At 44.7% G+C, this 25,264-nt stretch overlaps 1 protein-coding gene across 1 annotated transcript; it reads left to right on the forward strand.

Moving 5' to 3' along the window:
* The first annotated feature begins 196 nt into the window (after window positions 1–196).
* Window positions 197–24,430, forward strand: PHF24 (PHD finger protein 24). The gene is made up of 8 exons (XM_030294256.1): window positions 197–260; window positions 13,882–14,263; window positions 14,906–15,091; window positions 18,443–18,521; window positions 18,836–19,041; window positions 19,389–19,549; window positions 20,064–20,159; window positions 20,480–24,430. Exons 2-8 carry the CDS (start codon window positions 13,886–13,888, stop codon window positions 20,574–20,576), a joined length of 1,203 nt encoding a protein of 400 aa, XP_030150116.1. The 5' UTR covers window positions 197–260; window positions 13,882–13,885; the 3' UTR covers window positions 20,577–24,430.
* The last annotated feature ends 834 nt before the right edge of the window (window positions 24,431–25,264 follow it).

The raw sequence follows: 25,264 nt of genomic DNA on the forward strand, positions 1-25,264 counted from the left end.
CGGCCCGCGGAGGTCTTCTGGCGCGGGCGCACGCGCCGCAGCCGCACGGGGCGGGAGACAGGGAGGGTGGGTGTGCTTGGGGAGCGCGCGCCGCCGCCGCCGCCGCCGCCGCCGCCGCCTCAGCCTGCTGCTCCGCCTGCGCCGCCTGCTCCCGGCGCTCGGCCCCAGCACGCCGGCTCCCGAGTGGCCATGGGCGGCGCGGGGTCCGCGGTGTAGAGTCCGCCGGCCCCGGACCCGCGTCCCGCACCCTGACGGTCCCGGTAAGCGGGGGCGGGGGCGGCGGGGACACGGCAGGCACCCTACGGGGCGGGTCTGCGGGCCGCGGACAACCCTCCGGGGACTCTGAGGTGTTGTGTGGGAGCCGCCCCTAAGGGAGTCCCTGTGTAAGTAGATAACCCCCCGAGTGTCCCTGCCTCTGCCCCTTGGGAAAGTTCTGGAGGCGTGCAGGGAGCCGCCCCCATGGAGGACCCCTGTGTGAACGGAGACTCCCAGGGCTGTCTCTGCATTTGCTGCCATGGGGAGGCACAGCGTGGAGGCACTGTCTACCCACAGAGACCTTCTGTATAACTACCGGAGGGCAAGGGTGGTCTCTGGTGGTGTCTCAGTGGAAGACCGTTTGAGAACACAGGGGAGCCTCAGGAGCCTGCGCGGTGGGGATGGACCCCACAGAGGACCGCTGTATAAAGGAATACCTTAGACTGTGCCCTGGAACTGCCTGGAATGAACCTCTGACTGGAAGGAGAGGACCCTGCTGCGGGATCTAGGCCAGGAGTAACTTCCCATATGCCCAAAGGACTTTAGCCTTGACCTTTTTAGGGCTCAGTGTGCCCTAAATTGTGCCCCTCCAAGGTGATCGAGAGGCTGGGGCCCTGTGGGGCTGCTGCCTTTGTCCATTTCTTCCCCGACCCCATTAGAAAATGTATTTTCCGTGGTAGCCCAGGTTGTCTCGAAGCTGGATATTTGTGGAGGCAGGAACTTCTATTAGAGCAAAGGACATAAGGGAAGGGAGGACAAGTGAGCCCTCTGAAGCTAAGATAGGAGACTTGGGGCCCTGGGCTTGACTATCCATAAGCAAGCAGTAAGACAGGTGGAATAATTGATGCTGGCAGGTCCTGGAAGAGAAAGTCCTTTGAAGGAAGGAAGAAAAGATATGTAGAATTATTGAGCACCCATATACCAAGTACAATGCCAGAGGTGTTTAACATCTCATATAATCCTTACAACAGCATTATGCAATTATCCCCTTTTCAACGTTAGGCACTTTAGACTCAGAGAGGTTTAGCAATTTGCCCAAGGTCACAAAGCTTGGAATCCTGAGATCGGTTTTCGAAATTTATTTGGGAAAAAGTGTCAAGGAGAGGCAGAAGCAAGAATGTATATTTGTTAAGTTGCATTAAGATACCAGGCATAGTATATGGTATATGCAATAGTATATGCAATATATATGCAATAGTACATGGTCAGTAAATGTGATGCCTAAATAAGTGAATGAGGAGTGTTTAATTGGGGATGAGACTGCTGCAGGAACTGATTTCCCCAGATTTCAGGGTGTGGCTTCCTTCACTGGCAACCCCACTGTAAGGAGGCCTCTGGTTGTCTCCGGACTTAATTGAGGCTGGGAAGAAGCCTCTGGGTGTGGTCTTTGATAGGATTTGGCTGGGGAACAAGAGGAATGCTTCAGAGGATGGTGTTCTAAGACTACCCTCCCAGCTTGCAGAATCCTTGGGGGAGAGGTGGGAGAGACAGGGTCACTTTTAGGAAACATGATTCATAGTGGCTTTGTGGCCCTCTGACTACATGCACCAACAGACTTTGGTCCACAGATAACATGCAGGACACTTTTTTCCCCAAAGTGCTTCTGCATGATGATGAGGAGGGCAGAAAAGGTGCAGAGCCAAGGAAGGTTTATTGGGAGTCCATTTTCTGGGGAGGACAAAGGGTCTGCACCTAACACAGTGATGCATCCTCATCTCACCCCTTTGGCTGTGTTAGTGCTTTCATTCCACCTGAATCCTAAGGGTGCAAATTTGGGACCAAGGATAGAGTCTGGTTTCTTGTCCAAAAATGGGGTAGTGAGGGAAGTAAGCAATGTATTCATCAGAGAACCATTCTGAAAGAGTTTTCCTATTCCCCTATTATCCTTCTTCCACATAGCCAAACCTAGTGACATCCTCCCTTAATAGAAGTGGCTGTCTTCGGCTCCTGGGGTTACTTAGGAAAGATCAGGCTTGTGAGAAAACAAAACAAGCTGATTTGCCAATTGTTAGCTTTTCTTTTTAAACTCAGTGGTTGCCTGATGCATGGGTGTGGCACCTCAGGCACAGCTCCCTCAATGGAGTAAATTCTGACAAAGGTTTACATTGGTTCATCACTTCTCCATTACAAAGTGTTTAAAATCCCCCTTTCAGTTTACACCCCTCTCATCAGTTTAACACACCAAAATAAATAGGGTTATGTGTGTGTGTGTGTGTGTATTTTTTTAATATTTATTTATTTTTGGGGAGAGTGCAAGCTGGGGAGGGGCAGAGAGAGGGGGACAGAGGATCCAAAGCCAGCTCAGAGCTGACAGCAGTGAGCCCGATGTGGGGCTTGAACTCATAAACTGTGAGATCAGGACCTGAGGTGAAGTCAGACACTCAACTGACTGACCCACCCAGATGCCCCATTTTTTTTTAAAGAAAATCAGAAGGAGGGGCGCCTGGGTGGCTCATTCAGTTAAGCATCTGACTCTTGATTTTGGCCCAGGTCATGATCTCATTGTTCGTGAGTTCAAGGCCCTCATTGGGCTCTGCACTGATGGTGCTTGGGATTCTCTTTCCTCTCTCTGCCCTCCCCGCATTCTCTTTCAAAATAAATAAACTTAAAAAAAAAAGAAGAAGAAGAGGAAGGAGCAAGCCTGCAAATCTGGAAATATGACCTTTGCTCCAATTCAGAATATGTCATTGGGTTTTTTTTCCTTACATTCTTCTTGGTATCACACCCTCTCATGTCCCTGGAAAAATTGCTAGGTGGCTTCAGGTGCTCCCCAAATATTGCACTTTGAATATCATCTCCCTGATGTCCAGCATTGGGTAAACATAAAGATTACAAAAATCCTAAGAGTACTAACTCTCCGCTAAACACAACATGAGTAAAATCATTCCAGAATGGATGTGAAGGATGTCACCTGGTGGCCTTAATCTACTCATTAAAAAAAAAAAAAAGAAAAAAAGCTCTCTCCAAAGGGAAATAAAATGGGAGAGAACTTCATGTGCATGTACTGATATACCTGGGTTTTACTTATGGACTTTAATCTTCCACATCTCTGATCATATTCTTAGCCTTTAATCTTCCACATCCTCTCTGATCATGTTCTTAGTTTTCTTCTTCCTACATTTGCCATATTTTTGACAGTGCTTCCTTTTCCTCAAACATGAATAGGACTTTCCTCAGCCCATTTCCCATACTCCCTCTATTTTTTCCAGTACACCTGTTCCTAAGTGGATCATATTTATGCAAATAACTTCATTTGTCTTTAGTTACAGAATCTTTATCTTCTAGTCCCACCTGCTTTTCTCCAACAATGCTCTTGGTTTCTGCTGTCTTCATTTCCCAGATTGATTTATTCATTCCTGATGGGAATATCATTATCCATTCCACCCTGAGTCTTTTTTTTTTTTTTAAGTTTTTTCCAACGTTTATTTATTTTTTTGGGACAGAGAGAGACAGAGCACGAACGGGGGAGGGGCAGAGAGAGAGGGAGACACAGAATCTGAAACAGGCTCCAGGCTCTGAGCCATCAGCCCAGAGCCCGACGCGGGGCTCGAACTCACACGCGAGATCGTGACCTGCCTGAAGTCGGACGCTTAACCGACTGCGCCACCCAGGCGCCCCCACCCTGAGTCTTAATGACCAAGTTCTGACAGGAATTGCTTACCAGCTTTGGACCAAGAAACCAAGACCGTCAGTTTATAGATGGAGACATGATTACTTTTTCCATTATAGCATCCCTCTCCAATTCCCTCAGAGATTCATATATATTTACTAAGTGCAACCTACTTGCCAGGCACTATGCTAGATATGTATGACAGTTGCTTGCCCTTGAGGAGTTACATAGAATCAGTCTGCATGTCTCTAATCATTTACTATAGAGTAGGAAAAGTAAGGGGAAATTATAGCTTTACAGAGTACCTATAGGTTATGTGCCTCCTCTGGCAGCTACACTGTTAACCCCCCTGACATTACCCTCCCCAAATTACTTTTGCCCATACGCTTTGAGTGAACTGCCCACACTCTTAGCTTCTTATGATAATGACAATACCTTATATTTGGATAACTTGTTATAGTTAGAGCCCTTTTACATACATGATTCTATTTGGTTTTGAGGAATGTTTCATCTTCCTGGGGTCTTCTTACTAAAGCAACAGTGTGTGGGGTGCCTGGCTCACTTTCTCTTTTTCCTGTTTGTTTGTTTTTTTTCCTTTTTGGAGTCTCCTAATCAAATTTATGGGTCTCCCAGAGGGAAAGCGCCAGTGATTCACTACAGTCACCACCTACCAGCTCTTAGGCTATGGAGAAGAGTTTCCTGATGGGTCCAAAAGCCAAGCAACAGTTCACTGGTCAGTTCTGTAACTTATCAGGGCTATCCTACCACCTGACCTCAGAAAATTAAATTATCTGGGTTTTTTGCCTCCTGAAATCCAAATACATATTCCCTTCTAAACAAATATTTTAAGCATACTGTCTCAAACAAGTTTTGTGGGGCTGATTCATATGTGAAGGCAGTTTTGCTTGCCTATTTCTATCCAGCAACCAGCTGGCTTCATACCTCCTGAGCTATGATGGAGTCCCCATATAGCAATCCATGCCTTGGCATGTGCTTTTACCTCTTCCTGGAATTCTTTTTTTTTTTTTTTCCTTAGCCACTCGGGTAACTCCCACTCATATTTCAAAATTTAGCTCAAGCAACACCTTTTTTTTAAATCCTACACTCATGCCCCCTACACACACATATACACTGCATTCTCACAGGCTGAGTGAGATTCCGTTTGTTCATTCTACCAACAGTTATTAAGTGCCTGATTTGTGCCTGACACATACTAGGCTGCACTCAGCAAATATTTGTAGAATCGATAAACAAGTAAATATAATTAAGGTGTAATAAGTTTATTAAATGGGGTTGAATCTGTGCTTCAGGGGCCTACAGCAGAGAACAGGAGTGCCTCTCCATCTTGCTGAAAAGCTCTGCTTGCTAAGTGCAGTCACACCAGCGAGTCACTAATGATGTGCTATTTCTTAACTGTTGCTCTGCTTCTGTGGGAAGCCAGCACTGTAGCTTTTCATGAAGACTCATCCCAAGCCCCCAGAGGCTAAGGATCATGCCATAATTGTGTTCTCAGGTATATTAGAGCTTTGATGGCTTTTAGTAAATATTAAAAACAGGACCTCCTTCATGTATCACTCTCTTGAGCAGAGTTCAGGAAGACAGTTTTTATTCACTCTTTAGCCCCTCTGCTGCTCGGAAACCCCAAAGGAGCCCTGTGCAGTTGAGGCTGACTATGTCTCTCTGGACTGACTGAAGCCAGTGCTGCTGTGCTGGATAAATAGAATGAAAGAAGAGAGGGAGGTACCAGGTAGACCCTTTCAGAGTCTGCAGATATGAAAACTAAAAGTAATCTGTAAATTACCGCTAGTCAACAGGAATGGTTGATTATGAACAGGCTCCCAGAGCACTGTCATGAGACACTGCATTCCTAAAGCAAAACTCTTTGATGGCTTTTGTTTAAAGTCTTGAGATTGATGTTGATGTCCGCAGTGAGCTTAGAGTCTGTGCTATGCATTTTGCATTTTTTAGACCCTGGTTCTGCTGATTTTCCATACCCTTGTGGCTAATTACCTTTTATGTTAAGTATGTGACTTTCCCTGAGGCTCTCAATCTTTTAGGCACATGCTTCCTGGAACCAACTGTCAACCACCTTGAAATTTTTCGCTCTCATGTGCAGATGCTGCACATGCTAAATTTCTCCAGCCCAAACCCAGTGGGGAAGATATAGATTTTCAAGCTTCCTACTTGTGCCCTTAGGGCAACAGCCCTGTGGGCCAGGCCACAGTGCCACAGTACACACCATAAATGCAGGAGACCATTGATCTTGATAATATTCTCTCTTTTCTTACTGTGGTTATACAAACTGGCTAAATTCCAAAATTCTATAGCTCTCCCCTGTGGTCAGAGAAATTACCCATAACTACTATATGGTTACTTGTTCTCATCCCTGCTAGCCCTGAACCACCACCATTCAGGGTCCACCTCTGGAGAAGCAGAGTAGATATGATGAGATGAGTGGATGACTCTGTAGTTTTTAGAACTGAGTTCTGAAGATTTAGTTGTCTCTCTGGACAATGTTGAGGAAGAGAAAGGGTACTGACACCATGATCTCAAATAAACTTCTTATGTTGTTCAGTCATCTCTGCAACATTTATTTAACAAAGATTTATAGAACCCATGCTCTGTGGAAGACCATGGGAACCATATAAATTTTTTTCTCTTTTGATGTCACTGGAAACCTGAAATTCCTTTTTCCACCTGTTCAACCCACTTTCTGGTTATTTTCCTTTGTCCTTCCACTCAGAGGTTTTCTTTGCCTTGTTGCAACCTAGGAAAGCCCTTGTAACCTCTAAGCAATCACTTTTAGATGCTTTTGAGCCTTTTTCAAACAGTTGCCAGCCCTATATCAAGAATCAGATGAAAGAAATAAAAAGCATCCAGATTGGTAAAGAAGTAAAACTTTCACTGTTTGCACATGACATGATATTATATATAGAAAACCCTGAAGAATCCACCAAAAAACTACAATAACTGATAAATGAATTCAGTAAAGTCACAGGATACAAAATTAATTTAAAAAAAAAGAATCAGGGGCCCCTGGGTGGCTCAGTGGGTTAAGCGGCCGACATCAGCTCAGGTCATGATCTCATGGTCTGTGAGTTCGAGCCCTGCATCGGGGCTTTGTGCTGACAGCTCAGATCCTGGAGCCTGCTTCCAATTCTGTGTCTCCCTCTCTCTCTGCCCCTCCCCTGCGTGCGTGCTCTCTCTCCCTCTCTCAAAAATAATAAACATTAAAAAATTTTTCATAAAAATAAAAAAAGAATCCGATGAAAGCAAGTACAGTAAATGTACCTTACATTTAGCATGCCAAATGAGGAGACTCCTGCCTATTAGGAGGGCTATTTCCCAGTCTTCTCATAGGTACAAATCTTTATAGAGAGCTTGGGAAGAGGTTCCCTAGCTGCCTTCCCCTTCCTTACTTCTCCACCAGCTCCTTCTATGAAGCAACCCTTCCTCCTCTTACTCCCACTACTTTGCCCTTATAAATATTATCACTGTGTTCTAAGCATGTGCTCTGCAGAGAATGGGTGTATCTTGTACACACACCAAGCTGCCCACATATGTCTTACTGCCTGACAAATACATCTAGACCAACTTCTCTTACCCAAAGAAGGATTTTGGTTTTGTCATCTGTTTTCATTTCCTCCAGATCATATAGCCAAACAGCTCTATTCTACCTTCTTGCCCTTGTTATTCACCACCGCCCTGCTCCTGCCCTCTGAGGTTATTTTCCAAGCCTTCCTTAGATACCACAAATTCTCTGGCAGTAACATCATTCTTGAGACAATGTCTTTTTATTCTTCTTTCATCTTTGTTAGGGAGGTGGAAAACCCAATTCCACCCATCAGCCAAAGAAGTAATCATTAGTTACCATTTGCGGAATCTTTACAACTTGATTTCCTTTTAACTCACTCTTCTTCCTAGGACTTCTTCCAGCACAGGAAGGGCCAGGTTTTTCTCAACAGGCATTTGTTTTTACCCATCACTAATCACTACCACTTGTTTCTCTAGAAATTAGAGCTGATTTTGTTAATTTCTCAAACACCCAGGTGCACATCATGGATATTTCAACACACTTGCTTTTAATCAAGGTGTCTTTTGTATACAGGTTTGGTCCTCTCTGTTAAGCATTAAGGGTTTAAACCTCACTCTTTGAAGCCTACTTCTATTGTGTCCTCACAGTTTACTCTTAAAATCAAAGTCATGTTTATTCAAAATGACTTTGGGCCTTGTTTGGATTTTGGCGGTTTCTTTTTAATGGTTCTGCTCTACATTTTCCGCCCTTATGGACATAAAGTGGCCTAGAAAACTGAACCATCTCAGGTAAAAGCAATAGAAGTACTCCAGGATCCTGTGGTCAGGGATGGAAAGTGGTTTTTAATTTGTTTTTATGTTTGTTTTGCTGGTGGATGTCATCTTCAGTCTTCATTGAAGTTCCTTTAAAGATAAACTCCCCAAACCACTGCAGTGACATCATTAACAGTTGAGATAGCTTAATAGTGATTCTTGTTATCCTTACAGAGAATAATGGGTTGTAGCAGGACTACAACGTGTTGGGAGATGCCTGTGGTTAATTTGCTGATACACTATTAATGAGTCGGTTCACTTATAGAGCAACCCTCTTCATTGGCTGGCCTTTGTTGAGAACTCTTACTGCATTATCTGAAAAAGCCAGTGGGAACCAAATACATACCATTGATTTTCCTCCAATGAATCATTCTTTAAAAAATGACTTTCGTATAGTTATTTTAGGTCTCCAAATAAGCATTTCTCAACTTTGTTTCAACCTATACTTTCTTGCTAAGAAACTTAAATGTCTCATAACTAATCCCTAAAATTTATAATACAACTTCTGGAAGGAGGCTGCCCCCAATAGTACTTTTTGTATCTCCCGAAGAACCAAGAGGACACTGTCAAGCTCTGCTGTTTTGTAGTCTATTTTACAAAAAAAAAAAGTGATGACTTTAATATTTGCTTTACAGATATAAATATGTATTATAATTTATTCACTTCCTCTATCTTCTCTCCTCCTGGAGTTCAAATATATATCCCCCACCTGCCCCCAGGATCCAGCCAGTGAGAATCATTGCTCTGATCTTTGTGTTCCTATTCGATTAAATCAGTTTTTTCTCTTTATTTATGGCATGAATATATCACAGGTTTTTTAATAATCCTCCTATTGACATTATTTCCACCTTTTTATAATTGTAAAAAATTAGCCGGTATATATTCTTTTACCTTTATGCACAAGTCAAAGAGGATCAGCCTCTCGGTAGGGTCTTCTTCAGTCAAAGATATGTTAGTAGCTGTCCATCTCTGTTAGAACCACAGACTCTTTTATATCATTTTATTTTAATTCTAGTATACTTAACATAGTATTATATTAGTTTCAGGTGAACAATATAGTGATTTAACAATTCCATGCATCACCCAGCGCCCATCATGACATGTGCACTCTTTAATCCCCATCACCTATTTTGCCCATTTCCTCATCCACCTTCCCTCTGGCAACCATCAGTTTTAGAACCACAGACTTTTTTTTAAATAGGCTCCACACCCAATGTGGGGCTCAAACAACCCCGAGATCAAGAGTTGCATGCTCCACCAACTGAGCCAGCCAGGCACCCCATAGAACCACAGACTCTTATAACAAGCTTGAGAATTCTGTTCTTGTACCACAGCAGTCACGGCGAAAGCTTACTACTCCACAATGTTGTCCTTGTCTTTTAGAAGTAACCATCTTTGGGGCGCCTGGGTGGCGCAGTCGGTTAAGCGTCCGACTTCAGCCAGGTCACGATCTCGCGGTCCGGGAGTTCGAGCCCCGCGTCGGGCTCTGGGCTGACGGCTCAGAGCCTGGAGCCTGTTTCCGATTCTGTGTCTCCCTCTCTCTCTGCCCCTCCCCCGTTCATGCTCTTTCTCTCTCTGTCCCAAAAATAAATAAACGTTGAAAAAAAAAATTAAAAAAAAAAAAAAGAAGTAACCATCTTTAAATCAAAAGACAAAAATGTGGTTCTCTAATCAAAAATGTAAAATTATTCAAAGGCTGTATTTTTCAAATCGCAGGTCCAGACTCATTGCGAAGTCATGAAATCATTTGGGAGAGTCACTATCAGGATTGTTTTAATGAAATAGGATAGAAAGGATAGAAAATATCAGGGGGCATCACATGTAGTATAAGCAGGATTGTTTCACAAAACTACAGGTTCAGTTCTAGATTTATGAATACATGTTTATAACCATATGTCTACAGAGTCACATCATAAACTATATTTCTTACTATGGGTCACAGTCAAAACTTTTGAAAAACATACCATGAAAGTTTTCTGAGGAAAACCCTGTAGCCTTGGAAATAATTGATTGTGAAGAAGGTCTGCAGTAAAGGGTTGTGTGTCAGTTTTACATTCTCCCTCTTGGTGTGGTGTGTCTGTACCTCTTGCTCTAAGTGGGAGACTTGCTTCCTACCTATCCATAGCACAGCTGGTGCTCTTGAGGCATGTGAGCAGTGTCTGGAGACCATAGACCCAGCCTCTTCAAGAATACTCTGGATCCATAGCCTCAGCAAAAGCACTAACATACACACATTCTCCTCTCTACTCCTAGGCCCACCCAGACTAGATACCTGTTTGGGTTACTTGTAAAAGAATATGATAAAAGAACATGAACATTATAAATGTTTAAGACTACATAATCCAAACATGATCATTAACAGAGAGCTAAAGCCCAAGGCAGTAAAGGAAGGTGTCCTGGATCACAGCAGATCCAGAACTAGAACAAGTTATTTTGTTTCTTAAGTTCCACTAGTTAGTTGATTTCAAACTGCCCTGTCAGTAAAAAACAAAAACAGAAAAACAAACAAACCCTCCTGCCCTCTCAGTAAATCAGTCAGAGAAAAGCTGAATAAAATACTGTATGATTTCACATACAGGGAATCTAAAAACACTGAATTCCTTGAACTCAGGGCACCTGAGTACAGTTGGTTAAGCATCCAACTCTTTTTTTTTTTTTTTTTGCCAACTTAGCTAACATACAGTATGGTCTACTTCAGTAGTTTTCCATAACTAATCACTTACATACAACACCCAGTGCTCATCCCAACAAGTGCCCTCCTCAAGCCCATCACCCATTTTCCCTGTCCCCCCAACCGCCCACCTCCATCAACCCTCAGTTCTCTATATTTAAGAATCTCTTATGGTTTGCCTCCCTCTCTGTTTGTATCTTATTTTTCCTTCCATTCCCCTATGTTCATCTATTGTGTTTCTCAAATTTCACATATGAGTGAAATCATATGATATCTGTCTTTCTCTGACAGACTTATTTCCTTTAGCATAATACCCTCTAGTTCCATCCATGTTGTTGCAAAGATTTCATTCTTTTTCATCACCAAGTAGTATTCCATTGTATATGTATACCACATCTTCTTTATCCATTCAGTTGATGGATATTTGAGCTCTTTCCATAATTTGGCTATTGTTGATAGTGCCTCTATAAACATTCAGGTGCATGTGTCCCTTTGAATCAGCATTCCTATATCCTCTGGATAAATTCCTAGTAGTGCAATTGCTGGATCTTAGGGTAATTCTATTTTTAATTTTTTGAGGAACCTCTATACTGTTTTCCAGAGTGGCTGCACCAGTTTGCATTCCCACCAGCAGTCAAGAGGGTTCCCCTTTCTCTACATCCTCGCCAACATCTGTTGTTTCCCAAGTTGTTAATTTTAGCCACTCTGACCAGTGTGAGGTGGTATCCCAATGTGGTTTTGATTTGCATTTCCCTGATGATGAGCAATGTTGAGCATCTTTTCATGTGTCTGTTTGCCATCTAAGCATCCGACTCTTGATTTCAGCTTAGGTCATGATATTGAGGTTCATGAGTTCAAACCTCACATCAGGCTTCATGCTAACAGTACAGAGCCTGCTTGAGATTCTCTCTCTCTCTCCCTCTCTCTCTCTCTGCCCCTCTCCTTCCCTCTCTGCCCCCCCCAAAATAAATAAAAATTTAAAAATATTGAACTCATAGAAACAGAGTACAATTATGGTTGCCAAAGGCTGAGAATAGGGGGAAATGGGGAAACATTGGTCAAAGGGTACAAACGTTCAGTTATAAAATAAGTAAGTTCTGGGGATCTCAGGTACAGCAAGGTGACCATAGTTAATACTATTTTGTATATTTGAAAGATGCTACAAGAGTAGAGCTATAATGTTCTTAATATAAGAATGACAAAATGGTAATTATGTGAGGTAAAGGATGTGTTAACTAGCCTTATTGTAAACATTTTTGTGATATATAAGTATCAAATCATCACATTGTACACTTTAAATTTATATCGTGTTGTATGTCAATGATATCTCAATAAAGCTGGGAAATAAATGAACGTAAAACTGCCCTCTCTCCCTTTACCCTTTATCTAGTCAGTTACCAATTTCTCTAATTTTGTTTCCAGGGTATCAAATAGACTCCGTCAGCATTATTCTTGCTGTCATCATTTCAGTTTAAATCCTCTACATCTTGCCTGGACTATTATAGTAGCCTTCTAATTGGCCCTAACCTTTCCTCCTACCCTTTGCCACCTCTTCACCCACACAAACTGAAAATAGCTTCCTACCCGTTCTTCAGGGTCCACTTTGACTCCCAGTAGTGTAGTCTTAACCTCCCTTTAGGCATTTCCAGTACTTTGTCGCACTCTTCTTTGAGTTCTGATATTAAGTAGCTTTAGTGGTGAGACTGTTCTCCTGTCTTCTATGTCTTATGATGAGTAGTTAGTGCTTTGCACATTGTGCTGTTCAATAAGCCTTGATTATAATGGATTGAGAAAAAGGCTAAAATGGACTCTCTTTTTCACTTTACTTAGAAGAAGCATTCCCCAGCTGAATTCCACTAAGACCTTTCAGGCTAGGAAATAGCAAACCAGCTTTGCAATGTGCCATGTCATGCCCTCACTTAACAGTGCTGTACCCTGGTACTGCAAAGGAAGAGCAGGGATAATGTTACTTCTTAATCTGTAAAGGTTTTATTGAACAGTTCATTAAAAAAAAATAACACTAGTGGGGTGCCTGGGTGGCTCAATCGGTTCAAACCGATCGGTTCAAATAGGTTCTAAGTGTCTGATGGGCTTAGATCTCGTGGTTTGTGGGTTCGAGCCCCGCATTGGGCTCTGTCCTAACAGCTTGGAGCCTGGACCCTGCTTCAGATTCTGTGTCTCCTTTTCTTTCTGCCCCTCCCCCACTCGTGTTCTGTCTCTCTTTCAAAAATAAATAAACATTAAATTAAAAAAAACATTAGTGAAGTTTTAAAAATGTGAGCAGCACCTTAGCACTTGTAATGGTCAGGTTGTCTATGAAAGAGAAACACACCCACAAAGAAGCATAGCTACCAATTAGAGGGGGCAAAGGATTGTTTGTGACCTTAACCATACGGATCGGGTGGTAGAGTTTCCTATCTAATTAGGAGTCCCCTAAAAATAGGAGATCATTCACTGTGACTGAAAAAATGAGCATTTTATGTGGATTATCCCTGGATGCACTGTGCACAGCACTTATTGGAGGAGTGTTTCTTGTCAGAAGTCTGAAATGTATTGCTGCAGTCTTGCTTTAAGCCTTGGGTCGTCTCATGGGGCAGAGGAAAGACTTGGGCTCTGAAGTTTCTAACTTTCTCAACAAAGGCGTGGGACCCCTAGACCTAATTGGCTTTGGGACACCAAGAAAGACAGAGATACAATTTCACATTTGTAGAATACTTCCCAGTCTACTAAGCACTTTTTAAGCTCATTTTTTAATGTTATCCTCATGACAGCCCTGTGAAGTGCACTGGGCAGATAGCTTCCATTTTTATAAATGAGAAAAACAAACTCACAGAGCTAGTTAAAAATAGCAGAGTCTTTTGACTCCTTAACAAGTGTTCTCTCCACCTCACCATGCCACTAAGCTCCAGGAAATCTTGCCATTTAGGTGAATGGTTGAAACTGACTGGCCCAACATGGCCATTGGTTGAGTCTGGGCCCCTCTGCTTTTGGTCCACAGAGCCATGGGGGTGTTGATGTCCAAGCGGCAGACAGTGGAGCAGGTGCAGAAGGTGAGCTTGGCTGTGTCTGCCTTCAAGGATGGGCTACGGGACAGGCCTTCCATCCGACGCACCGGTGAGCTTCCAGGGTCCCGCCGTGGCACCGTAGAGGGCTCTGTCCAGGAGGTACAGGAGGAGAAAGAAGCAGAGGCAAGCACTCCAGTGCTCCAAGAAGAGAGCAGTGTCAATCGTGCAGCCTGGGAGAGGCTCCGAGATGGGCGTGGAGTGGAGCCTGAGGAGTTTGACAGGACTAATCGTTTCACGCCCCCTGCGTTCATCCGCCCTACCCGGAAGCTGGATGATGACAAGCCTCCTGATATCTGCTTGGAGCCCAGAGAACATGTGAGTATCCAGTTAAGGCACAATCCTCAAGTCTTAGACTTTCTGAGGATCAGAGAGCAGGATAGGACGGCCTGAGTATAGTTAAAATGAGGCTCAAAAACAAAAGAACTCCAGAAAGGTGCAGTTGAGTCCAGAACAATCTTAAAGAATTTCTTCTACAAGAATAAAAATGTTACATCCTGGATTGGTTTTGTGAGAGACATGAGACAGTGGTGATAAGGAATGACACGATAGCAGGGATAGTAGTATTCCCTGTAGGAGGCATTTAGAAATTTGTGGGCATTCAAGAAGGTCACAGTGAGTGGGAATTGCTACTGGTTTTTGATGCCAAGAAAACCAGGGATGCTAAGTGTCCTGCAATGCTTGGGACAGTCTTTCAGAACAAATTTTTTTCCCAAAAAATCCTAGTAGCATCCCTCTTCAGAAACATGATCACAGAAGCCTGAGCATATGGAAAAGCTTACTGATTCTTGTCTCTCCAAGAGAAAGCTCCATCACCTCAACACTGCCTTCAGTTGGAGCTGTTCCTCTGGGCTTCTCCAGGGACACTCAGCCCCGTGTAGGTAGCTCTGTGTTTGGTGGTCATAGGATCTTGCTGCCTACACTGGAATGAATACACTCCCTATTTATTCCTTTCCTCAGGTTGTCAATGATGAGATGTGTGATGTCTGTGAGGTCTGGACAGCTGAGAGCCTCTTCCCATGCAGGATCTGCACCAGGGTTTTCCATGATGGCTGCCTGCGCCGCATGGGCTACATCCAAGGAGATAGTGCAGCGGAGGTGACCGAGACAGCCCACACAGAAACCGGCTGGAGCTGCCACTACTGTGTGAGCCTGGACTACAGGGACAGTAGGCTGCCTCACTGCAGGGAACTTGGCACTTTTACTAGAGACCCAGTCTTGGAACACTGGTTTCTAGGCAGTGACCTAAAGAGGTTTCCAATAGTAGACACATGGATCCTCAAGCTTTCTCTTGAGGACAGGCTTTCTCTACCTCAGCATTATGACATTTTTGGACATAATTTTTTGTTGTGGGGAGTGTATACACTGTAGGATATTTAGCAGCATCCCTGGCCTCCACCCCCATTAGATGTCAGTGGCACCCAACCCCAGTTGTAACAACCAAAAATGTTTCCAGATACTCCCAAATGTGTCCTAGGGGAGAAAACTTATCCCCAGTTGAGAACCACTGAGCTAGAAGAATCAATGGGTAGGATGAGGCCTAATTACTAAAAAGTCTTTTGTTTGGAACAGTGCTTTCTCTCTAAGTCTGTGGTTGTCATTCATTGTACTCATCTGAAAAACCAACCTGAAATCCTAACCAGCTTGCCTCCAATAGGTGTAGGCTCTAACATAGGAACACTTACTTCTTAGTCCTAAGATTGTCATTTGGTCTACCACCTAATTCTTAGGAGCATTTGTTCTTTATCTCTAATATGATCATTATGTAAATTAAATAACAACAGTCTGTTGATTCAGAACTTTGCAAATTCTATATAAATGCCTTCTAACTTTTAAAAAGACAAAAGCCAGATTCATATCCATTTCTCAGCACATCTGAATAGAGTTTAACTCTTGCTTTATTGATCTGTTATCCTGCAGGTGTCTTCATTATTCATGGATTTCAGAATAAGGAGCATCTCAGCAGATCCCCCCTCTTCTTCCTACTGCCTAGAAGAAAGCAAAATTGAAGTATAGGACAGTTGTTTCCAGCCACTTACACATCTTTTCCCCCAGCTGAAGTATGTCATGGTAGACCCTGCTCTACACACCATCTTCTCTAGTCACCACCCCTCCAAACACCAGCCTTTTCACTCCCAGCAACTCTGCTCTGCAGTATTCTGATGTGGGACCAGGTTGAAGGTGTCTCTGTCCTAACCCCCACCCCCACCCCAGAATATATGGCCCCCTTATTGGCTTTCTGTCATGGTCCTACCATCATTACTAGCACTTTCCAGACTTTTTACAAAGGCTTCTTCCAAGATCTTCCCCTTTATTTCCTTCCCTTCATAGCCAGGCTTCTTGAAAAGACTCCATTAGCTCCTTGTGGCTACTCACCCACCTATAATTCAATTTCTGCATCCATCATTCTGCTGAATTGTTTCTTTCTTAAGTCACCAGTGACCTAATTGTCAAGTCTAGTGACTTTTTCTCAGGTATCTTCTTACTTGACCTCTCTGGGGTATTTAGCACTTCCTTATTGCCTCTTCTCTTTTGGAGGGATTTGAGTATTTATGAGAGTTATTATGTAAAATATGGAAACTAGAGAAAATAGAAAACCAGTAAAGTCCTATCATATTTGTATAACCACTGTTAATATAACCTTCTACATTGTGCAACTCTTCTTTTCTTGGCTTCTAGTATCCTCTACTGATACTCGTCCTATCTTCTCTGACCATTCTGAATGACTTTAGTTAATTTCTTGCTGTAGTCCTAAATGCTTTCTTGGGGCTCTGTTGTTACATTTATCTTTTCTCATTGTACACACTCTCTGCCTGGGTTACTTCATCCACTTCAGTGGCTACAGCTACTGTCTAAACACTAATGATTCCCAAACCTGTGTGTCCAGACCTGAATTTCTTATCTCTTGGATTTACATCCATCTTGTTGCCTCACAGGTACTTCACATTCAGCATGCCCCAAAACGAACTCCCCTTTTCCCCAAAACCTGTTCTCCATCCATTTATTGCCTCTGTCAATAGTAATACCACCACCACCACTCCCCAGGTACCAACACCAACTCATTTCTCTCTTTCATCCTTCACATCCAGTAAGTGATTCTGTCTCCTAATACCTCCAATCTCTCCTCTCTTCTCCATGCTCAAGTCTTAGTTTAGCCACTCATCTTTTTTTACCTGCACTATAGTGACAGCCAACTAACTTCTCCATGCATCTAGAATTTGCCCCTCTAATTCATTCTCCATACAGCAAAGAGTTGACCATGGCACTCTGCCCTTAAAAACCATTTGGTGGGGCCCCTGGGTGGCTCAGTCGGTTAGGTGTCTGACTTCAGATCAGTCATTATCTCATGGTTTGTGAGTTCAAGCCCTGCATCAGGCTCTTGGCTATCAGTGCAGAGCCTACTTTGGATCCTCTGTCCCCCTATCTCTGCCCCTTCCCTGCTTATTCTCTCTCTCTTTCTCTCTAAAAAGTAAATGAACATTAAAAAAAAAAACATTTGGTGACTCCTCTTTGCCCCAAAATAAAGGCTCATTTGAATAAAGGCTCAGAAATAAAGGGAATTTGAGGCCCTTAAATAAAGGGCATTTGAGGCACTTCACAGTCAGGCTTTGGCCTACCTGTCCCTTATCTTTTATCATTCCTCTTTATTTTCCTTACACACACACACACACACACACACACACACCCTACACTCCTGCCCCACTGAACATCTCACAGTGTTACACCACATTTATTGAAAGAATTGTTTGAGTTCTTTATGAAATCCGCAAATGAATACTCATGATATGTCTGTTCCTGTTCTTTGCTGGTATTTTAGGAGAGAAATAACCTACTAGAGAGAATCTTTGGTAATTTAAAGACTATAAAACTGTATATAAGTGTTAACAAAATAACATATCAGTGCTGTTTTAGAATTAAAGCTTCTATGGCACCACAAAAAAAACTCGTTTTAGGGACTTTGTCATTATGTCATCTCTTTTAAAACCGTTATGGATTATTTAAAGTAATACAGCCTACTAGGATCAGTTAGAATTAAACTTCTTTTTTAACTGAAATCCTCTTTGAGCACAGTCTAACACAGAAGCCAGGTACATAAAATGAATAAAGATGGAGCTGCTGTGGTTGATTGAGTTGGGGATTCACAACCTTGCCCACTTACTAGTCCCCTTTTCCCTTGAAGCAGCTTCCTAAGGCACTTCCAAGGAATCCCTAGGGTATCTCAGAATAATTTTTAAACTCCTGTCTTCGTAAAAGGGACTCAGGTCTAGAATCAGGATACCAGGCTTCTGGGGAAGATTCTGCCACAGAGTTGGTCAACTCTGAGCAAGTCCTTTCCCCTTTCTAGAAACTCAGTCTCCTTGATTCTGATTAGAGGCTGGGATTAGATGATCCCAGAATTGCCTTCAAATTGAAATACTATTTCCATCCTTCTTGATCCTTGGCTTTTCTTTCTTGCTGGTCTATATGGCCACTGACTCAGCTCTTCTCTTTTTTCAGGACAACCTCAACTTGCTGCTAACTGAGGAGGAAATGTACAGCCTCACAGAGACCTTTCAGCAGTGTAAAGTCATCCCTGGTAAGGCTGCACAGTGCTGTCAGATGCAGAGGGGCTGGCACATTTTTCCTCCATACTTTCTAGGATGAACCATAAAAGGAGTATTCTGGAATTTGGAGGGTAGGGGTAAATAGGTCCCTGTTGGCCAGCAGGGGCACCCACACACCTACCCATTCCCCCCACCCACCACAGCCTCAGTTATCCTGGCTATGGGAGAAAAAGACTCCACAAAAGCTATGGATGTAGGGGCTCTGGAGGGTAGCCTAGGGGTGAATGGAGATGCCCCAGAGGCTGAGGAAAGGGTGGGCATGGCTAGCATGGGGTGCCTCCCACAGATTGCTCCCTGACACTGGAGGACTTCCTGCGCTACCGCCACCAAGCAGCAAAGCGGGGGGACAGTGACAGGGCTCTAAGCGAGGAGCAAGAGGAGCAGGCAGCCCGCCAGTTTGCAGCCCTGGACCCTGAACATCGAGGACACATAGAGTGGCCTGACTTCTTGTCCCATGAGTCCCTCCTGCTTCTGCAGCAATTGCGTCCCCAGGTGAGGGCCAGCTGGGGTGAATGTCGATGGGATACTGGGTGACAGAGACCTGGGAAGCATGCCAGGTAGGTTGGGGGAGCACTAGGTACTGTCTTAGCAGGGACCAGTACCAGGAAAGGGCTCACCTTCTACCCAGTAACAGGTGGTCCAGTGCCTAAGCTGGGGAAACTGCCCAAGGAAGATTGATTTGCATTGAACCCAACTGCAAATGTTAATGCTACCAGAAAGCCTCTGGGCAGCTTCAAAGGGAGGCTGCCAAGGTGGTAATGGAGGTAGGATTCTCTATGGCTTGACATTTTACAAAATATTTTCAGCTCCAAGATCTTAACTTGTCTCTTCTTCCCCAGAACTCTCTGTTAAGGCTTCTGACAGTCAAGGAGCGGGAGCGAGCCCGGGCCATCTTCCTGGCACGGGGCAGTGGGAACACTATCAGTGAGGCAGAATGCCGCGGAGCCCAGCATTCTTGGTTCTGCAAACGCCTTGCAGAGGCTCCATCCTGCAGTGTCAGGTTTGCTCCCTGCCAATCCCTGCCCCCACTCACATGCCCTCATCCTTTTTCCATGCCAAATGGCCCTTGGCATAAAAGGTACCTCTCTGTTTCTTCTGTCAACGGATAGGAGAGGATCCTCCTGTGCATTAGACAGTGACTCCTGTTGGGCCAAGGCATAGAGCATCCCCTCCTCCAAACTGTGGCCCCATATCAGAAAAGCCTGGAGGCTCAAGCATCCGACTTGGGCTTAGGTCATGATCTCACTGTTTGTGAGTTCAAGCCCCACGTCCGACTCTGTGCTGACAGCTCAGAGCCTGGAGCCTGCTTCAGATTCTGTGGTCTCCCTCTCTCTGCCCCTCCCCCATTCATGCTGTCTGTCTGTCTCTCTCTGTCTCTCTCTCTTTCAAAACTAAATAAACATTAGAAAAGCCTGGACATGCATGTCCAGAGCCATGGATGGGTTCACCAGAGTTTGGGAGGAGCCAGACCTTTCACTTTCCCACTGCTAACCACATATCATTGTGTCCAACAGTATCAGCCATGTGGGTCCCATAGCAGATAGTAGCCCAGCCAGCAGCAGCAGCAAGAGTCAGGACAAGGCTCTGCTGCCAACAGAACAGGAGTCCAGGTGAGTAGAACCTCCTTAAGGGGCTGTCTGCACCCCTACCCTTTAACACACATAAGTGGGCATTACTAACTGCCACCCCAAAACAGCAAGTGCCTATCCCAGAAACCAGGCTCCAAGAATATACATTTGACCACAGATATATAGGATCAGTTGGCTGGTCTGTCAACTTGGAAGCACAGCCAGTCATACCTATGTCAGCCAAAAGCCAGGGCTTCTCTGAGTTTTGCTCAGCTCAAGCTGTACTGCCACTGGGACCAGGTCTCACGAGCCTTCGGGCTCTACAGCCAATCTCACAAACCTGTTCTTTGCTCCCACTCCAGATTTGTGGATTGGCCTACCTTCCTGCAGGAAAATGTTGTCTACATCTTGGCCGCTCGCCCCAACAGTGCAGCAATTCATCTGAAACCCCCAGGATAGCATGGAGCAGAGAAGCTGGGGGACAGTGATGTTCTCTCCCTCCTTTCCTTTTGCCCTTTCCCCCTTCCCCCCACCATCCTCTGCCTGAGACTTACGGGGATGGAGCACTGCCAGCATCTCAATTTGCCACTAAGCTTTATGGAACTGAAATCACTCTTCCCCTCACAACAGAGGCAGTAAATGCATTGCCACCAGGAAAAGCCCTGGGAGCTGTGGCAGTATCCGCTCCTGGACCCACCCCCCTACCCTCACATCACAGACTGGACCTGCCACTGCACACATATGTGCATACACACACATATACCCATGCCTAGCTGTCCATGCCTTCAGAGACCTGGTTCTTCTTCATTGAAAAAGGATCAAAATTCCTTTGTGAAGCTCCTGGTTATAGATTGGGGGGCGGGGGGGGTCTCTGTTTACTCCTTCTATTGGCCGGTTCTGATTTCCTATAGACAAGTCTATGGCTAAGTGATTCTTGATAATAGGGCACATCAGACTCACGTGTTGTCCTAGAGATGCTGACAGGTTCCCTCTTCCCCAAATGAAAATCCCTTCTGTGGTGAGCCACTGTTCTGGTAGGTGTGTGCTATGTCCCTCAGGTATGTTGGGGTGACAAAATTATTGAAAACCACCACTGGCACTTCAGCCCATTATTTATTTAAATTCTAATTTCTAGAGACAGAGAAGGTAACTAGTCTATGGAGTCCTAATTAGAAGAAGGGAAGGCAGCCCTTCCCAGGAACCCAGAATTCTAGGAACCTCTCACCACATCTTTCAAGTCCAAAAGTCTTTAGAACAGTTAAAAACCAAGATGAGCCACCCTGGCCCCTGCTTTGCAGATGGGAACACATGGCCTAGAGCCCAGGGGGCCTGAATAGAACAAGTATGATGGCAAGAACCACAGGCCTCTGTATTAGATGCCTCATCCAAGTTGGCTACCACAGAGACCCGAAGCTTGATCTCCAGTGAGGACAAGGTCTGGATGGAAAAAGAAAAGAGAAGCCTTGTACTTTTCCATCTTTCCACCTCAACTCACCTGTAGACCTGGAAAAAAAAAAGTGTGCCATTGCATAAAGAATAAGAGCCAGCCTCTCCCACAGCCCAAGAAAGAGCAGTTCCACAGAAGCCCTCAGTGAGGACTCCTTTCAACCACCCTGACAATGAGGGTAAGAAGCTGGAGCTAAGAAGAAGATTTGCATCTCAGCTCTTGATCAGAGAAAGTCTGAGCAAGGCCTCACAGAAGAAGATTCATTCTTCTCCCAATCACTGAGATAGGGCCTGAGTTGCTGCTTCTCCCTACATGTCTGAGCCCCTTCTGTCCTTACTAAGTTCTCATTAAGTTCTCAAGTCACTGCATGTTGTGGGTCAGCCCTGGCCCCGGAGTCCAGGTTCTGTTTCCAGCCTGACAACTTAGGTTTAGCAAAATTTGAATACTAGAGAGGGGGTTGGCTTGATCATGTAGAAGCTAACATATCTCCATTGCTCAAGGCACTTGTACTAAATTGGGTGCTTACAGAAGAAGTAGCATACAGCTCAGTGTGGAGATGCTCAGAGGAAAGTGGGGAGCTGCAATCAGGGTCATGGTAAGAGTACCATATGCTCTTCTTCTGTAGAAACTGCCTGACCCAGAATCAGGGTGAGAAACTTCAAGGGTTGGATTATTCAGTACTGAAATGAAGGAGACAGAAGATCAATTTGGATTCATGTATATGGCTCTGAACATTTTAAAACCCACAACTTTTTGTAAATACTTCTTAGGCATACTCCCAAGATTGATCAGTTAGGAGGGGCCGTTATTTAGTTTAGCCAGAAAAAATAAAAAGCAAAAGCACAGGACTCTTGGGTCCAAGGACTGCCTCTGAAGCAGCCAGACCTGGGTTTTACACTGAGAAGATTAAAACACATTCAGCACAGGGACTCTTGCTTATTCTCCTGGTAAATCACCTTGTATGCCAATGGCCTTGGGCTGCTGGATTACAGACAGGGAATTTTGAGTAGAGACAAGCTCTGGGCTTTGAGAGTTGAACCGCTTTTATCTCCTGCCTCAGCATCAGTCATAGAGACTGGAAATATATCTTCTTGTTCCCTGATCCTTCACAGACAAGGTGATGCCTACCTCTGTGGAACTGCAGCTTCTAGCTTTCTGTGGGTGAGTGGTGAAAGACCATGGTCAGATCAGGCCAGGTACATCCCAGGGCCTAGCAAAGCAGGCCCTGAATTTCTTCCACAGTAGGATCAGGCCCATTTGGGACTATCTCTCTCCCTGTTCCAAGACAGCAAGTTTTCTTGGTAGGTGCATGCTATAGAGGGCCCAGAGGACCCCAGCATAGAGTTCCCAGTCCACAAGAGTCCTAAGAAGCAAAACATGGAGGAATAACTAGCCTCCTCTCCATTAGGCTTGTAGCTTTTTACTAATGAAGAGGTTCCTTTGTTCCCCCAGACCAGAGTTGCAGAAGGCCCATCCCAACCCCCCTGTCTGGGATGACCCTTTCCGGTGTCCCAATCCATGGAGCTCCTATGCAATATATATGAAGGTGTTCAAACTTTCATAAACCTAGTGAAACCGATTCCCTTTCCTTTTCCTCAGGCCTTTCCATCACTGTGACTATCTGAAATTCTGCCAAGTACAAAAATTAGTGTCTGACTCTAAGGGTTTGAGAAAATGTTCCTTCCAGTCATTTCTTCCTGGCTGCCCCAAATTGAGCTCAGTGCTTTTTACAAGCACCACCTGCTCCACCCACTACCAATGGAGGTTAAGATTATGTTTATGCTCCTCTGAAGACTACTTGCCCTAGGCCTATTTTTCACCAAACACTCCTTTTCCTTATGCTCAGATTTAAAGAAAGGGGCATATGAATGACACAGTGGAGCTGCAGGGACAGAGGGTAAGCTGAGGCAGTAGCTATAGCCACATAATCTCTCCAGGTCTGCACTGTGGCTTCCTCTCCTGAGACAAGCCTTCTGCAACAATGGTAGGCTCTGTGCTTTGAGTAAAGGCCCCTTTGGATCCCAGAGATGGAGCAGTTCCTTTGCTCCCAGGTACTGGCCCACTCCCAAGTGCTTTTCTTCCTTTGAGAACAGCCAGAGCCATGAGCACATTGCCTCTTCCCACCTTCAGTCCAAGTGACTGGGCCTATAGCGCAGACACTGGCCTTTTTGGCCCTGGTGCTCCCTATGGGATGTCACCCTGGCCTTGTTTGAGTGGCCAGATCTGGGAGTTTCAGCATTCCTATTACTAACATGGGAGGCACAGGATCAAACTCCCTGGGAAGAGGGCACCTCACTGGGGAGTGAGTCCAGAATTGTGCCTAGGCCTCTTAGTCTGAAGCACAACCTCAATCATTGCAGGTTTCATGGCTTCAGTAAGAGTGGTGCAAGGAAGCCCTAAAGCCAAGAGGCATAAGCTGTCTGGCAGGGGCCCAGGCTAGCCATGACCACCGCAGAGCCAAGAATAACCTCCAGGCAGGACTGGTAGCAGACTCTAGTGATCCTACAAGCATGACCCCTTCAAACTAGCAGAGTAAAGGCAGGAATATACTTGGTACTAAAAGGGAGACCAACTGGATGTCAGGACAACATCCTGTAGCACCTGTAACCATAACCCTTTTTACTCCTCAATTTACAGTAGAATAAAATTGCTACTTTCTCCATGCCACTTAGTTTGAATATGCCCAGGATCTCTCTCTGGGCTCCTGGCTACAGCTCAGAGAATAGAGATCTCCTGGCTGGAGAATGGAAAATATTAATGTATCATGCCTGTTCCTTATAGCTCAGTCCTGGAATGGGGTAGGACTGGGCATTTCCTCTGCTGTTGCTTTCCTGCTGCCACTGCTTTTGGCAACCTTGAAAGGAAAGAAAATAAACAGGTGACAGAATTCCACTAGACCCAACTAACACTAAGGAAAACCTTCCCTCTGAGCCACATGTCCTGATGACCAAGATTGTGGACAGGGTGTCACATCTGTCTGGGCCAGTGACTAAGAAGCCCAATCACATTCTAGTTTGGATAGCATGTGTTGGCATGACCATAGATGAGAACATCAAGGTACAAGCAGCAAGGCCTTCCCATATCCATGTGAAACAAAGGCCTTCAAGCTTAGCCTTCTTTAAGAGATGGCCTATGCTCTATCTGCCAGCCAAACACAGGATTGTGAAGGGGGGCTCAGAAGAGTCAAGCAACTGTGGGGTCCAATGCCCTCTAGTCCCTTGTGCCCTTCCTATGTTCTTTTCTGAGGAAGGTAACTTGACAGTAAGCTGAGGGGAACATCCCCAAGCCCTGTCTTTCTCATCACTACAGCTGCATGCTCCTCCCTATGGCTCAGCCTTCACTCCTGAAGGAGCTGATGCTCCCAGAGGCTGGGCACAGTGAAAATCATAATAAAGAGATTGTGATGCTATTTTGGCTTCCTGTTTCCTGTTATTTGTGGCACCTGCTGAGTTTCTGTGTGGTTTCCTATCATTGGCCAATTCTTGAATCTTAAGATGGGAACAACCATGGCCTCGAGGAAGAATGCAATACACTGTGGCTCTCTTTCTAGGGATTTCCTGGTGATGACCTTCCCAAGAATCAAGTGATTCCACTTGATTCACCATGGGCTCCACCATGGACACAGAGGGCAAATAAAAGCACTGAAAAGAGAAGCCAGAACTTTCTAAGAAACTGAGGAAGAGGTAAGGCCTCCAAGCCA

This window comes from Lynx canadensis, chromosome D4, assembly GCF_007474595.2.
Source record: "Lynx canadensis isolate LIC74 chromosome D4, mLynCan4.pri.v2, whole genome shotgun sequence".
NCBI lineage: Eukaryota > Metazoa > Chordata > Mammalia > Carnivora > Felidae > Lynx > Lynx canadensis.

What these genes read in the sequence shown, in the direction of transcription:
- PHF24 (XM_030294256.1), top strand. Translation starts at nt 13,886, where the DNA reads ATGGGGGTGTTGATGTCCAAGCGGCAGACAGTGGAGCAGGTGCAGAAG. An exon ending in GCTCCATCCTGCAGTGTCAG is followed by an intron (nt 19,550 to 20,063) that starts GTTTGCTCCCTG and finishes TGTGTCCAACAG; the next exon opens with TATCAGCCATGTGGGTCCCA. An exon ending in CCAACAGAACAGGAGTCCAG is followed by an intron (nt 20,160 to 20,479) that starts GTGAGTAGAACC and finishes CTCCCACTCCAG; the next exon opens with ATTTGTGGATTGGCCTACCT.